At 37.5% G+C, this 17,925-nt stretch overlaps 1 protein-coding gene across 2 annotated transcripts in view; it reads left to right on the top strand.

Annotated features, from left to right (window-relative positions):
• efna5b (ephrin-A5b) overlaps positions 1 to 17,925 on the top strand; it is an 80,205-nt gene that overhangs the window by 47,448 nt on the left and 14,832 nt on the right. For both annotated transcript variants that reach the window (XM_027167241.2, XM_027167240.2), the window contains exon 2: positions 17,076 to 17,368. In XM_027167241.2, coding sequence (XP_027023042.1) covers positions 17,076 to 17,368 — 293 coding nt within the window. The remainder of the gene's footprint in view (positions 1 to 17,075; positions 17,369 to 17,925) is intronic.

Here is a 17,925-nt window from a genome sequence, read left to right as displayed (position 1 = left end):
CAATAAAATAAACTAAAAAAAAAGGTAAAAGGATTGAAAATTAACATCAGCCTGTCAACTGAGCACAATAAATAATGTCTCTAGTGCGTAGTAGTGAACGCTCAGCTGCTAATCTCAAACATCATCGTTCATTCCTGACTTTCAGCATGCCACGGATATAAAGTCGACATGTAAAGCTTGTCATGCTCTGTTCTGCCAGTTTAAATAAAGTAGAGTGCTATTGAATCTGATAATGAAGATAACGGATACTGTCAGTGGTATTAGCATAGAGTTTGTGGATTCACAATTTTATTAAATTGAGCTCAAGTGAAAAAACAACACAGGAAATTGGAACATTTGTTACACTGATGTTTAGAGGACCTGATTTCTTTGGGCTAACAGCTCGGCCAGCATTGTATCAACAGAAACACGATGCATATACAAAACAGCACAGGGAAAATTTGACTGTTTACAGCAGTGAAGGAAGATTTTTATACAGCCTAATCCAAATTCATAGGTTTTTAATAAGAGCCCATATGTGCTTTTCACTGTGTGTGCAGCTAATTATTAATTGATGTGTTTGTGATTATGGGGTAATTACAGTATGGCTGTGGTCTAAGACGATTATTGTAAGGTTTCACTGGGGGAAATGGTGTAGAATCTCTCTGACATTTATTTAACTTTTTATCACGAGTTATTTACTTGATTAAACCAGGCGTTCATATGCAAGATTGTGCAACATATCTGTTAAAAGATGCCACATTCTGGTGAAGCACCTGGAAGGAGAAAAAATCTAGACAAGCAGAACGGTAATGTTTGTGTCCCAACACTGACAAACAGTTTCCTAGCTTGTCTGTAGCAAAGTAGCTGGAACACACCTTTTCATGAAAATGACAGTTACTGTATATAACACACACACACACACACACACACACACACACACACACACACACACACACACACACACACACACACACACACACACACAAACACACACAGATCTCTCCTGAAGTATACTGATCATATCTTCCAGCTTCTTGACCAAGCAGTACATAAAGGGAGGGACCTTTTATGAATCCCATTTGAGAACATGTGTGATTTCCGATCCCTATTAATCACAAACTTCTCTAGATCATTCTGATCATCTGGGTGGTAAACATCACACTGACACCTTTCTGGCACAACCCCACAGTGAAACAGTAATAAGATAAATGAGATAAATGAGGGATAATGTGTGTGTGTGTGTGTGTGTGTGTGTGTGTGTGTGTGTGTGTGTGTGTGTGTGTGTGTTACTGTACTTCATAGCATTTCTTCTTACACCTTTACACGTTGTCATATTCTTCTCTTCAATCGCACCATCCTCCATCTTTAATCCCTGCTGTTTTGCTTTAACAGAGATTCGCTTTCACACATGCCATAAAACAGAGCTCAAAATTAACACGTTTTTATAGACGGTGTAAATGCTCTCCTGTGAATATATTCATTTCCTGCTGGCATGCACATCCAAAAACATATGCGGTATATTCTATGGTTACCAGGTGTCGCGTTTTAGAACGGAGAGTCTGGCTTTAAGCTCCAGTGTTCGGTGATGACTGCTACTGTCAGCTGCATGTTGAAAAGTCTGGTGGAGTCTCAGTCAAAATATGTTGCATTTGTTGAAAAAGATAAAGTGACATTTTAGCCCCGTCAGATAACTCTGATAATCTCTCTCTCTCTCTCTCTCTCTCTCTCTCTCTCTCTCTCTCTCTCTCTCTCTCTCTCTCTCTCTCACACACACACACACACAAACACACACACACACACACACACACACACACAAACACACACACACACACACACACACACACAAACACACACACACACACACACACACACACACACACACACACACACACACACACACACACACACACACACACACACACACACACACACACACACACACACACCTTATCCTGGTGCTATATTACACAATTTGTAAGTGATGATCATGTCACCCCCCATGTGTATAGAGATTCTCAAACCAACTGCATTATAATAAGTATTACAATGCACTATTAAATACATTAAGTATTCATGATTCCCTATGAACGTGGACACTGAATGACTTTGATACAGCTTCTTCTGGCATTGTAGCTGATTAGCTCCTGAGGGGTAAGAAACAACAGATAGCTCTAGGGACTTCTGTTCAAAACTGAACTTACATTACTGTATGTGTCCTGTTATATACCGTCTCATTATATCCATGTTAGCTTCCTCTGGGTTGTTGGGTTTTCTCTAACCTCAACAAAAACATGTTGGTTAGGTTAAATTGGGCTTGTGTCTCACCAGGGTGTTTCTGGAATAGGCTCCAGATCAACCATGACCCTAATACTGACCATGACTGATGGTCAGTGATTGCAAAGATTGAACATGATTGAATGAATACATGAATGATCAAGTCTACATAGTAGAATGACCTGCGCTTTTTGGAGCAGCTACATAAATTAATTGTTGTTTCTAACTGAATATCTAACACAGAATATATAATTTGGTTTTCTTCTTGCTTCAAATGTTTATCTTCTTGTCTTGCTTTCATCATTAAAAAAGAAATAGTATGACTTATGGGCTGTCGTCATCTGCTGCCACCCGGTGGACAATAAAATTGTATTGTATTTATGGTTTAATAACGGTGTAATGTTGCTATGGCTTGTGTTTGATGCTTGATACACACCACAACCAAAGAACCACATTTAACTGAGTTTAAAACGTCCAGAAATGTCATTTTGTTGACTGACACATTCGGTAAACTTTAAATACAAAGCTGTAGACATGTAGTATTTATGGTGCCTCCATCATGTCAACCTGGTCCAGTGAAACACACATGCTTTTGCACCATTTCTTCCTGAGGCCATTTCTGCAGTGGTCAAGAACCAACAGGGGGCAGTCAGTGGGCAAGAGACGCTCTCAGATGTAGAATGAAATAGCCACAAGGCTCCTGACTTTACTATCTCACATTTATCTTCCAAGACTGTTCATGTGGTGAAGCCAGTGAGAAGAACACAGGAGAGAGAGAGAGAGAGAGAGAGAGAGAGAGAGAGAGAGAGAGAGAGAGAGAGAGAGAGAGAGAGAGAGAGAGAGAGAGGGGAGGGAGAGAAATGAAATGGAATACCTGGTTCAATTTGTACTTGGTCATCCATGACTTCAAAAAGATATGAAGGGGATATTGCTCATAATCACTGCCACTAAATCAAAAGAATCCACGGGCCGATAAACAGCATTTTCCAACCAATGAGTTTGTCCTCTTGCTTCATTATTCATTTCATAGCAATGTAAATAGAGGGCAGATTTTTAGGATTTCTCCTTTTCATACTTGGCAATGTATAAGTGGCAGTAAGATTATTTGGAGTTATTTATTATTCTTTTATAGCAATGGTGTAGCTGCTTTCACGTCAGTATTTTTTAAATTGGTCAATAGGCAACTGTCACTCAATAATTCAGGCTTTGGATATTTCCATCTGTCAGACGCCTGTCAAATTATGCCATTCATCATTTCCTTTGATGAAGATTACCTTCCGTTGATGAACGTGCAAAGATCAACCGAATCCATCTCTCTTCCTTTCCTTATCACTTCTTCACCTGCTTTTCAGTCACAGAGACATTACAGCTAACAAATTAGAGCTTTCAGCATACTGTTTTTTCCTCCTGAGTGATTTGCAATTGACTTTCATGAGAAACCGAATTTCTAAGAATCTCCAGCCCGCTGTCTGCTAAATCTGCCATGATCGAATAAATCAGATACTGATTATAGGCTCAGGCCTTTGATTTGTGTCAAACTGCAGCTGCAACAACTGCAGGTAAGCTCAGACCTCATAACTCATCAGTGCTGAGTTGATCTAGTGCCCTTCTGCTAGCTATTTTTGCCTCGCCAGTCCAGCAACGGTCCCCATTTAACTCTTAGCAAACCTAGAGACTAGCTGTTTGACACAGACGTCTGGACCAATAACTGCGTGATGATGGAACCCCACTGGGTCATTCGCCATGCTGCTGTTACACGTGTGTGCAAGTGTGTGTTTAGATCAGAGGAAGTGTGTGTGTGGTGTTTCTCTATTCCTGCTGTGCGGGCTTAGTTTGTGCTCCAGGCTCTGACAGCCCCTGCCAGGCCCTAAGAGCAATAGCATCCATGATCAAGAAGAAAGCCGACATTCCTTCAGTGCAGGTTATTTGGAGAGGCACTCATTTCCCAGCTCCTGTGTTCTTGTCTGCATGCATCTTAAACCAAAGTATTTGTTAATCTAAATATAACCAAAAATGGTCCAACGATAGACCTGATCAGATCCTCTGAACTCTTCTTACTTATTTTCAATATGGTGGGTAGGTATATAATAAATCAGAATTGTAGCAGTAAAATGTGTCAGACAATTAAAATGTTGTCACAGCTTCCGTGTTTAGTAGAATCATATTTGTTGTAATGAAAAAACAGAGATCAGGACAGGTCAAGACATGGTTTTTGGCTTAAAGGATTTGTCATTCTCTTGAACACACAAAGAAAACATCATATAATCCTGAAAAACCTGTGAAGATCTGTTTTGAATTTTTTTTCAGCGTGTACTCTTGTCTTTCTATTCTTGTGAGGACGTCCATTAATTGTTGATATAATCATTAATGCAGAAAATCAACGCTATTAGACATCAGAACCTGCCCCTTAACCTTAACCTTAGTAACCAAAAAGAAACCTTTCCGTAGTTTTAGTTGTTTAAATAAATGCTGCAGGTTTTGTTTAAAAAACAAAAAAACAAAAAACAAAAAGACTTTTGTGGATATTCCTCACACACGCACACGCACACACACACACACACACACACACACACACACACACACACACACACACACACACACACACACACACACACACACACACACACACATACAATAACTTGTTAATATTTACTTGAGAGCATAACTAAGCTTGTAGAACAGAACATCTCTGTAGTGCCTATGACCACTATGACTAGCACTTTTTCCTCACACTTCAGTGTGTTTTCTGATCAGAGGAAAGAAGATTGCTGCATGCAACACATTTAACATATTTTTTGCCACAAGCATGTTTTGCCTCCTTTGTGCTAACAACAGTGTGTCTGTAAGGCATTACTTAACCCCCTACCCATGACCTTGGCAGCTCCTGCCTGACCCCTGACCACAGCAGACTCCTCATTTAGCTTCGCGCTTGCAGGAAAGGGGATGGCTGTAGGAGTCACAGACTATACCAGATGGCAGATCCTAAATGACAAGGACAGGATTTATACCACAGTTCTGCAGCTGCTCCTCTTGTTCTTAACTCTAATTACATCATACACAGATCTTTTGGAAAAGGCTCCCATTCTTTAGTAGTACAACTTCACCAAATCCACTATATATGTGGTTTGGAAAAATCTGGCAAAGCTAAGGTCATTTGCTGTTGATTTCAGTAGTGCACTGTTGAGAGAAATAATGAAGGAAACGAGGAAGTAGTAAATGTTTTTCAACCTTTTGTCCTGGCTAATGTATTCTCCAACAGGAAGCACAATGTTTGAGTTTGAGATTTACTTATGATATTTGCTTTGGACGCTTTGGAAGTGTGTGTACAACAAGCCTACATTCAATAAATGCTCAAAGAACCCACAGGTAAAGCTACAATTGGTATGCATGATGAGTGGATTTCATTTTTATGGGACTTTCTGTTTTACCCAGAATATTCTTGAATTACGTTGAAATGTGAGTTGTATGAAGTCAGGTCTAGAGATGTAAAAAAAAAAAAGAAATAAAATAAATAGCAAAATTAAATGTCTTCTCACCTGCAGCAATACAGACAGCAGGTCTCAAATAAGGGTGTGAAGATGTACTGGTGTATCATGAAATAATGGCATATATTATTACTTGTATGGAGAACCAGGTTCCAGGGATATTTCCATTTTTTCACATATGGAAATCTTTCTTTTTGTTCAGAGAATACATTTCATACCCTGCAACATACTGCTTTCAATAAGTATGCTTTTAAAAAATGTTCTAGATACTTTTCTTAAAAAAAAAAAAAAAAAAAAAAAAAAATGAATCCAATTCTGCTAAAGGCAATATAGGCATTTTTTTTATTTCGATATTTTGCCTGGGGACTTGATAACTAATTTATCTCATTTTTAGTTTGTACATTTTATATCAATTATCGAGACATATTGTAAACGTACTTATATACTTTGAATTCAATACCCTGGCATATGTCATTTGTAGATATGAAGAATTGTACACTGTACCTAGTGCTTTGTTTCAAACTAGAGAAAAATATTATATACAATTATACAATACTATGGATGTAGCCATCTTAATTGGTCCTTGAAAAAGCCATGCAAATCTTTACAAATCGTTAAAAATGCATTGCAAACTGGGTAACTGCAGCTCACAATTAATTTGAAACATTACATTTATGGCATTTAGCAGACACCCTTATCCAGTGCATCTTACATTGTAGAAAACTGAGGGTTAGGGGGCCCTGCAGTGATAGCTTGGTGGAACTGGGATTTGAAATCAGAACCTTCTGATTTGGTAGTCCAAAATCAATCCATTTATAGAAATATTCCCATAAGCATTTAAATATCAACATGTTTAAAGTAGAATTCTCAAACGCTGTTAATAATCTTGTTTGCTTTTTTGGCTGAGATTTTGCCAGAGCAAACTAGATGGCATCTTATGCTTCTTGTGTGTGCTAGTGCAAGATTGGGTGCAGCTGCATGCACAGGTTTAACCTCACCACAAAGAAAAGAGGTCTGTGAGACTCTTTGTGGCATTCCACTTACATAGATCACACAGCTCATCCCCAGGCATGTTGGCCCCAGACCCAAACCCTGAAGCATCATTAGACCAAACTGTGGCCTACTTCCAAAGATTTCCAGAAACAGGCCTTCCATCAAGCCCTGGGAACAGCCTGGGTCTGCCTAACTAGGTCTGAATTGATGTGAACTGTCAAATGAGAAGGAACAAATCTATCCTAAATCATACACACACTGTGCAGAATTCCCTTAGATGTAAAATAGATATTTCATGCTCTTAGGAAAACTCATAGTCAATAGTTTTGACCTTTTTTTTGTGATGTCCATATTGCTATAACTCCTTCACATACACACACTAACACATTCATATGTCCTCTATCTACTGCAGCATGAAGGGTGTGAACTGTGAAATAGCCTACTTGATTAAAATGGTGACAATCTAACTACTTTTGAACATTAGTAGTAGTTGTATGGAATGGAACAAACACTCTTTGCTTACATCAATTTTAAGAAAGTCTCTTAATCTCTCTTTGTCCTTTGTCCTTCTGTTTTTCTCTCTGTATCTATCTTGCTTTATTTCCTTTTGTTTTCCATCTGTCTTCCTGTCTTCCTCACTTTCTGTCTCTCTATTTCAACATTTTTTTCTACCTTTAACTTCCTTATTGCTAGACTACCCTTTTATCCAGTTTATTTATCTCTATTGGCTTCTTTCCCTCAGCAGGTACACATTTGGACCATTTACGCCACCTCTCTCTCTCTCTCTCTCTCTCTCTCTCTCTCTCTCTCTCTCTCTCTCTCTCTCTCTCTCTCTCTCCTATCTTTCTCTCTCTCGCTCTCTCTCCTCTTTTTCTGCCACCAGACTTGCATGATGTCATTAAGCGACTCTTGGGCCAGACTGCAGACAGGGACTGTTTAACATTCTGGGCATGGGCAGCCCCTCGCTCGAAAACACACTCTCGGTTCATTAGGACACAAATACACACATATACACACATGGAGCAAATTGAGAGAAGGTGTCAGGAGATGGATGACAGACTTGGAATGTGTTTAACATTATTTATAAGGCTTATACTGACTGTGTGGCTTGTAAAAGTCTTATAAAACACACATGTGGTAATGTAAATGTTAAGCTGTGGGAATTTGTACATGAAATATTTAATAATAATAATAATAATAATAATAATAATAATAATAATAATAATAATAATAATACATTTTATTTGACTAAAAGTAATGGAATCAATGTGGTCCAGTGCACACGTCAGCTTTGATTGCTAGGCATGTCCAACTGATTCCTCAAACTTCTCTTTTGAAAAAAAAGGAAAACCTCAGCAATCCATCCAGTCTCCAACAAACTATTTATCATACAGGCCAGACACAGAATGAAAGATGCTAGCTCTCTTGTCACTTGATATCTTCACATAGACAGTTATTCAGTATGAGGGTCATATGAAATGTGCCTGAGGAAAAATGCCTTTCGAAATGTGTTCTATCATGAATGTGTACTGGATAAAATACTACTAGTGTCAATATCTTTACCACAATTATCTATACTAGATCTATTATTTAGAATATAAAACACAAAGCAGGCCTTTGCAATTGTGTATATTCCAATTACAATTACATATTATGACAATTATATATTCAGTTCAATACAATTCTCTTTTTTTTGTATATCACTTTCTATATATATATTTACAACTATATCAATTCAGGATATACATTTTCAATTTATTTATCTATAATGTATATTATTTATCTATAATGAGCAAGCATGAGGTAACCGAGGAAAGGGAAAAACTCCCTGGGATGATATGAGGAGGAAACCTTGAGAGGAACCAGACCCCAAAGTGAACCCATGCTCATCTGGGTGATACCAGAGAATTTCTGTCTTTAACTATGTACTATATGATCAAAAACGGGCAATTATATAATCAAGAAATCTATTCTAGTTTTAACATGAAGTCTATTTTGTTGAAATTATCATCTGTTCACTGATGGAGAGTAATAGGGATATTAATTGCAGTCTAAAGCCATCTTCATGCTATCTATGAGGAGCCGTCCATGGAAATAACAGACAGAAATTAAGGTAGAAGTCTGGCCTGTAGATTTACAGCCCTACGAGAACGATTTTGAATAAGAGACACGCAAAAAGATTGAAAATTCTGACATTTACAAGATGCACTACTTTGTGATATTTATGAGTGATATTCATCCACAAGTCTAGTGCATGTCCTTGAAGGTTCATGTGGAAAAGATGTCAAATCACAGTCTTATTCCTCTGAACCGCTGGCTGCACTCTTTTCCATGGAAACTGACAAGTTATTATTTAGGTTTATTGATCTTGTTAAGTAAATACTTCAGAAACAATTTGCTTGGACTGGCTGTGAAAGATCAGCTGAACTGGACTGCATACTTATCCATGTTAAAATATTTAAAAGCTTATCCTACACACAGAAATTCTTGCACTGCTTGAATGAAGAAACACAAGTAATCGTGACAGTTATTCTCTGATGTTTAATCTCAGGCCTGCATTTTGCTTACGCGTCTCTGTTTAGACAGTTTTAACTATCAGGACATGAGAAATATGTGGTGTAAACAGTTTAATAAAAGTATAAGGAAGTTTACACTTTGCAAACCATTTATCGTCATAGAGAAATAAACTCAATTGACTTGTGAAAGCTGGAGGTAGACAGGAAAGAGGGAGACAGGTAGAAGGAACGAAGGAAAAGCTTAGAGAGCAGTATGTCTTCTCTGTTGGAGACTGAAGAATGACTTGTTGATTTTAATCCATGCCAAATGTGTTACGCTGCAGGGTTTTGCCTCCTCACTGACCTCAGTAAAATTATACATCAGAAGGACCACTAGTGGCCTGTTTAAACCAGACCCACCCCCCAGCCACTGTTTACCAGTTGTTTGCTCTGGCTCATAATGACCCATGCAGAATAAAATGTATGATGCAGAAAGAGGTAGGAGGAAGAAATCCCAGAGAGAAAAGGTAGATGGAGAGAAATAGAAGTGATAAAGAGACAAAAGGTGAGAACAAGTGTTCCGTCTGAGCTGCAGGATCTTTAAACTCTCTGATGCATTGATTTGTCCTGGCGAAGGTTTGATGAATGAACCTCATTAACCTTTCTCCATCATAATGATAAGTAGTTAGGCAGATGTCTGATCTGTTTGTCTTGCCTAAGTCCATTTGCCCCTGACCTCTCTTAAATATTCTCCAAGGCCACCCACCTAATTTATATACACACACACAAACACACAAACACACACACACACACACACACACACACACACACACACACACACACACACACACACACAAACACACACACACACACACACACACACACACACACACACACACACACACACACACACACACACACACACACACACACACACACACACACACATAATTTCTGCTGCTTTTGTTCAGTAAGATAGATTCAGGTGACTTTTCAACCATCTCACTTTCTTATAGATTATACAGTTTTACAGTAGGTGTCTTTGTGCTTTCACACTGATTAGTCCTTTAGCTGAGTCCTGATGATTAGTGTGAAACTGATAATTTATAAATATTTTCACACGTATTTAAATAACCCAAATAGCAAAACAATTAGAAAATGAGGAGACAAAGTCATGGAAAAAATGAACAAATGAATGAAGGCAACAGACAATGATCCAAAGCACACCAGCAAATTCTCATCTGTATGGCTAAAGAAGACAAATCAAAGTGTTGTAATGGCAGCGTCAAAGTCCAGATCTCAACCTATTGATATGCTGTGGCAGGCTCTTAAGGCAGCTGTTCATAAACGAATGCCGTAAAACTTCTCCGAACTGAAGGAACCTCGTAAAGAAGAGTGGGCCAAAATTTCTCTAGAAGGTTGTGAGCGACTGATAAACTCAGGCAGAAACATTTACTTCAAGTTATTGTTGCTTAAGGTTACTGTTACTGCTACATGTTACTAAATGGGTGTACTTATTTTTTCTTAAACGTTACTTTAAGAAAAAATAAGTACACCCATTTAGTAACATGTAGCAGTAACAGTAACCTTAAGCAACAATAACTTGAAGTTATTGAATGTTTTCTGTTGTGTCACCTGTAGTTATTTTTTGTTTATAGAAGTAGATGAGAACCACACAACCTGATAAGTATACATAGAACTAAAGCAGGGTATACTTTATTTTTCACATAATTATATTATAACTGGCCAGAAACAGCATAGCCTGTCAGTCAATCAATGGGCACTTTTGTCAGATCATTTGTACTGTAAATGCTGTGTTTGATTTAGGACAGGCAAATGCTAAACTGTTTAAATTGCTGCCCTGGTTTACTGTAAAATAGTGTGAGATCAAGGCTCTAGAATTACAAATATTACCTGTACTGAGACAGGATTACATTTTATTGCATGCAGCTGTTCCTTATATCAAATCAGGGCCATAGTATAGCAGCAGGTGGAGAGGCTATGTAATATATCGGTGATGATAGGGGCATGCTGCTGAGATTTTCTTTCACAGCTCCAGCATGTTTTCCTTTCATACCTTTCCTGGTCTTCTGGACTGTTGGGTGTTCATATGGTCTTAAGAGGAAAAAACAGGATTGATTGGCAAAATGGATTTGAATTTTTTCTATTCTATTCTATTCTATTCTATTCTATTCTATTCTATTCTAGTTGGTTCCACTTTAATCTTTCCAATGAATGCACTTTTTTACTTGTGACTGCGAAGTTTAGTCAGAATAAATGGTTATGAACATTTGGAGTGGAATTTAATATTTTATATTTTATAAAAGAATATATAAAGTATATAACCATCATTGGCTAAAGCAACAACAGTAGTAAGAGTGCCTGGGCCTCTGGTTCTCCTGCCAATGAAATAATTCTGAAATAATTTCCATTATAGACATATTACATTTCATAGAAAGGTAGTAAAATATGTGTTTGCAGTTTAATACTGTAATGAGGCTGGTTAAGTTTAAGCTTGTTAAAATCGGCCTGTTAAGTTTTATAATGAGGCAGTGTACGTGATTTAGTACAGTTTAGATAGAAACGAGATCTGTTAACATCCACAAATTTCAAGTAACTTGTAATTTGTAACTTGTAACTTGTAAACAAGTAATTTTTTATTTAAAATACATTTAGTACCTATAAATTGTTAGTATTATTCGGAACAGGGAATAATCATTAGATTATTAAAACATCAGTAAAGATGGATGCTAATCAAAGTATGGCTTTTTAATATTGAATATAAAATAATGTTGTATCAAAAAAAAAAAAAAAAAACGAAAAATATGAAATGATATTTGTTACAGCTGTTTTGTCAAGGAAAATACTTGAAAAGTCATGTTTCTGACCATAAAGGATACAGAAAGGAAACATAGAATATCAGTCCATGTGCCATTGTTTCGAAAATGCTACCTTTCTAAATTTGACTCAAAAGAGTAGTGACAGAGGTGACATTCTTTTCAGGAAATGGAAAAGTGTAGAAAAGGGCAGAGAGAAAAAGAAACACTCCAGTTACTCTGATAAAGAGACACATTTAGAGTCAGAGCCTCTCAAAGAGGTTAGCCAGTTGGGCTGTAAATGCTCAGATGTGACTTAGGATCAGGCTTGTGTAATCTGATGTAGGCCTTCTTTGCTTGTCAGAGCGTTATAGCTTAAGGTATTAGGGCTCCATTCTAGTATTGATCTTCTAATATCTTGGCTGAGCAAAAATGAAATGGGTGTGTATTCTCAAGGATGTACCCAGAGAAAGAGAAGTATAATCCTAGGCAAAAGAACCTCAGCTGTGGACAATCCACATTCAGCTCCACAGTGAGCTTTTGGGCTAATGGATCAATGTTTGATGGAGTCCTTTCTCCACGGTCATCGCTAATCCTCACTCCTAAAAGACTCCAACTTTTCAGAAGAAGAACATTTGATGAGAAGTATGACTAAATTTCTTGGGAAAATCGTTGAAATTGCTGAAAGGAAAAACAAACCTACGGAATAATGAGATAAGTTTTAAAACTAGTCCAAGGATGACAAACAAAGAAACATTTCTGTTTCCCATTCATGGTTTGAATAGTGTAAATATTGTTTGGTTCTAAAAGCTTCCAGTATCTGTAATGCTGTATTGGGCTGTGTGATGGTCATGCACTGTTGTTGAGCTTGTCCTAGAGGGGAAAAAGGTTTGACAACAATGGCTGCAGCCGTTGAGAAGAATGAGTCATCATTTGCGATAACTTACAATAAGTCTGTTACAGCACTGGGAAGGAATTTTGGTCCACTCATCTTTGCAGAATTGTTGTAATTCAGCCACATTGGAGGGTTTCCGAGCATGAACTGCCTTTTTAAGGTCATCTCAATAGGATTCAGCTCAGGACTTTGACTCGGGCACTACAAAGTCTTCATTTTGTTTTTCTTCAGCCAGTCAGAGGTGGACTTGTGTGTTTTGGATCATTGTCCTGCTGCAGAACCCAAGTTCGCTTCAGCTTGAGGTCACAAACAGATGGCCGCACATTGTCCTTCAGGATTTTTTGGTAGACAGAATTCATGGTTTCATTTATCACAGCAAGTCTTCCAGGTCCTGAAGCAGCAAAACAGCCCCAGACCATCATACTACCACCACCATACTTTACTGTTGGTATGATGTTCTTTTTCTGAAATGCCGTGTTTTATGCCAGAGGTAATGGTACACACACCTTCCAAACTTTTGTCTCGTCAGTCCACAGAGTATTTCCCCAAAACTCTTGGGGAACATCAAGATGTTTTCTGGCAAATCTGAGAGGAACCTTTATATTCTTTTTGCTCAGTTTTCATCTCTGAACTCTGCCATGCAGGCCATTTTTTGCCCAGTCACTTTCTTATGGTGGAGTCATGAACACTAACCTTAACTGAGTCAAGTGTGGCCTGCAGATCTTTGGATGTTGTTGGATGATGTTTGAGACATCTTGGGGTAATTTTGGTTGACTGGCCACTCCTGCGAAGATTCTCCACTGTTCCATGTTTTCGACATTTGTAGATAATGGCTCTCACTGTGGTTTGATGGAGTCCCAAAACTTTAGAGATGGCTTTATAACCATTTGCAGACTGATAGATTTCAATTACTTTCTTTCTAATTTTTTCCTGAATTTCCTTGGCTCTCAGCATGATGTGTAGCTTTTGAGGATCTTTTGGTCTACTTCACTTTGTCAGTCAGGTCAGGTCTTATTTGAGTGATTTCTTCAGTTCTGGGTGTGGCAGTAATCAGCCCTGGGTGTGGCTAAAACCGCTGTTATAACAGGAAGAAGGCCAACACTTTTTCACACAGTGGGTTTGGATTTCATTTAAAAACTGCATGTTGTGTTTGCTTGTTATATCTTTGACTAATATTTAAATTTGTTTGAGATCTGAAAAGTGTGCAAAAAAGTAAAAAAAAATACTGTATTTCCAGAAGAACATTTCATAATGCTGATCTTGCTGCTTCCCATACCACAAGGTTGTGTCCTAAACCACACAATAAATAGATGCCTTACACAAAGAGGAGGAGGAAATATTAATAACTTGCAGTCACTTAGTCTAATTCCAATCAAGCTTCTCTGACAAGATTTTGTAGCAGCCAACGTGTATAAAATGCATAATATTGCAACATGTATTACAAATAGTTAGAGGAAATTTTTAGAGAAAAGTTTTTTGCGAATGCTTCGACCACTAAAAATAGACAAACAGGTCTCAATATGACCAGTGTTTCAGTCCCATTTTGCCGGCAGAAGGGAGTCCACTGTATCAGGGTAACGGATTATAAGCAATCACACCTCTATTTTTCATCATAAGGAATCTCTCTCCTTCGTTCTGCTTTACTCTTTTTCTTTTTGTCGCTCTTCTCACACTCGTTACTACAGGCTGGCCAGGGCCAAGTGTCATTTTGGTGGCTGATGGGACTTCATTTAGAGAGAGCAGCAATCTCACTGGGCTGTGTAATTGTAATGGAAATGGGTCAATCAAGTCCCAGTGTGGTTGGCCGCCCCTCTCACCAATCCAACAGCCCCACAGTGCTGCGACAGAGACAGACGGAGAGTGAAAACTAGCTAGAGAGAAAAAAGGGATGTAGACCGAAATGAAAATAACAGGTTCCCTGTATTTTCAGTTCTTCGGGGGTTATAATAAGCTTGTAATAAATGTTCTAAACTTGGGCAAGCCTCTCTCTGATTACAGAGTACACAGTGTTTTGACTTAAAGCTTTGCCCCAACAGCTGTAGCATAACAAAGACATGTTAATAGCATCATTTGACAATTAGCCTTCTATCCTTTCTCAGTTTTTAATTACAGCCTTCTTATTGCTAATCGTCAGGAGCCTTTCCTGCAGCTGGTGGAAGCTTGCTTTTAAAAATTAGAAAAGTCGCCATCCAACTTGCATTCAGCAGCAGGAATAAGAAGAAGCTTTTGCTGATTTATAGCCTCTGTTAATATTTCTCAATGTAGAAGATTGATTAAGCATAATGCTTCATCCACTAAAAGACATACATTTTTAGAATTGTTGATACAGGCCAGACTGTTATGTGTCTTCTGTGAATGTTACCATTGGCTTGGCAAACATGCTGCAAGCTCTGAATCTCAATGTTTAAATTCTTCATTATTGCTTACATATATTTTTCATTAAAAACAATTAAAGGAAATCTGCTTTCTGTACCATATCTCTGACAGCAGAATAAATATTTAGCTGTTAGCGTAAACAGGTCTGTTATCGTTCTCATAAAGTTCAAATAAAAGCTTGCAACATCAATGAATACAACCCTTGAATGATCACTAGCATAAAGTAAATGTCCAAGCACTGAGTTTTATTTTCTTGCCTAAAACAGAAAATTTGAACCTTGTCTGTGTGCTGCATTACTGATGCATGGGAGATAGATATCTCTTCTAATGCAGTGATATTGGTGTTTTTGTGATTAATTAGATAATAATATATAATAATAGTTTACACTGTATAAAGTTCTTAATGCATTTTGGCATGAATTACATTTAATCCATTTTCCACAATAAAGAGTATATTAGCAACATGTTGTAATTCCTCTTACTGGTTATTAGAAGTGCACTGAAGACCATGCTGTAGTTTGTCTCTTTATATTATGCTTACATTGTATGAAACATCCTCATCTCCTCACCTCCGTGTGACAGGAGGCAAAACCATGATGTCAATAACAGTGCTCACATCAAATTAAGTGATGAACTCACTGTGTTTCTTGCAGCCATTCTTCTCCCACCTTAACCTTCACTCAACACTTAAATGTGTTTCCTGGTTGCTGCAGTGAAAGGATCCTGCTTTGACTGCAGCACTATCAATTTAATGACATGGCACATCTTTAAATGTTTGACGTCACTGTGCATTTATAGGTTTATAATGATATTTCTGTGTGTTGTACAATACACGGTACTGCATACACACAGCCACAAGGTCTGTCTTTATAATACAAAATGAGATGTGCATTTTTCCATAGAAATAGCTTCTGTGTAATCTGTCCTTCTCCTCTGTCTCCAAATAAATCCTTTCTAACAATTATTATTATTATTATTATTATTATTATTATTATTATTATTATTATTATTATTATTATTATTATTATTATTATTATTATGTCTTAATGTTTTCTTTGACCAGTCCACAAAATACAAAAGGGCAATGAAAGTAGTAGCCCTTTGAAAAGTTGACGATTTCTTTTCTAAACACAGTACAAAGACATTATTTTTATCTTTCCGATGTTTGATGTGATGCAGAACAAACTGAAAAAGTCACATGCACCACTGGGTCATATACAAGAGCACAAGTCTTCAATTAAACGTTCCAGCAAGCTTCTATTAGCTGATTAATCTAACGAGCAAAGCTGTTTCACAGCTAATGCATTGACCTGATGTTTTCTGTTTAAAAAAATTTCCAGCTATACTAGATCTCTTGAGGTCAGGGTTGTTAAAAAAGAGAACTGAAAAAACCTGAAATCAGCTGTGTTTGTCCAGAAGAATGATTTAAAAGCCATACAAATGGAGTTATCACCTTGTGGCTTTAATAATGTGAATGGGTCAACCTGTTGCATCAGCACTTTTTTATTTTAATGAAAAAATGTAAATAAAATGATTGTAGACTCACTGCTTGATTTTCACTCTGTACTCTGTATCTCAAAGCCATAGAATATAAAACCATAGCACATTTATGTCTCTCAGTTTCTTCACAGCTCTTCTCAAAGAGATAAAGTTGCTTGTTTGGAGAATTTTGACAGTCTCTTGCTGAGTAACAGCCACAAAGCACTGATCTGGAAATAGTTGAAGTCACAGCTTGTTTTCATTTCTCTCTTTCTGGCAGGTTTTTCCGTGGAGACTACCACATCGACGTCTGTATAAACGACTACCTGGACGTCTACTGCCCACACTATGAAGACTCAGTGCCGGAGGAGAGGACAGAGCGCTATGTCCTCTACATGGTGAACTATGATGGCTACAGCACCTGTGATGACACAGCCAAAGGCTTCAAGCGCTGGGAGTGCAACAGGCCACGCTCGCCCAACGGGCCGCTCAAGTTCTCTGAGAAGTTCCAGCTCTTTACACCCTTCTCTCTGGGCTTTGAGTTCCGGCCAGGACGAGAATATTATTATATATGTGAGTAAACTGTTGTTTTACTCTGTGACTTGATCTAAAAGTTTTTTTGACGGTTCATTTTTTCAAACGTTTAAATGCAGTTTGAATAAACCCGAGCATAGTTTATAAAGCAAGACTATAAATGTTAAGGATACATTGTAATAAAAATCTTGCCCTTTTGCTTGTGTGGAATATAATCATAATCATATCATTTGAATCTGGAAAAAACTAGTGTGGTCAATAAATTTGAAGCTGAGAAAGGTCACATAATTGAATATTTTCATGAGATGTTTAAGACTTCTTAACTCAGCTATCCAAATATACTGTGAATCAGGTAATTTTGCATGCATTACATTTAATTTAAAGCTTTTTACATATAAATCAGGTTATAAGAGTGTCTCATAGTAGTGGGCTAATAGGTCTAAGTCTCATTGTCATTGGATATATTTTTCAATTTTTATTGTCTTTTTTTTAAGAAGCATTCTTTTTTTTTTAATAAATCAAGTACAGCAGTACCACCAGAGTGAAGATAAAACACACAGAATAGTACGAGAGACACTGTATGTGCAATACTGTAG

Source organism: Tachysurus fulvidraco, chromosome 14 (assembly GCF_022655615.1).
Source record: "Tachysurus fulvidraco isolate hzauxx_2018 chromosome 14, HZAU_PFXX_2.0, whole genome shotgun sequence".
Classification (NCBI taxonomy): Eukaryota; Metazoa; Chordata; class Actinopteri; order Siluriformes; family Bagridae; genus Tachysurus; species Tachysurus fulvidraco.
This window is presented reverse-complemented; position numbering and strand designations above follow the sequence as displayed.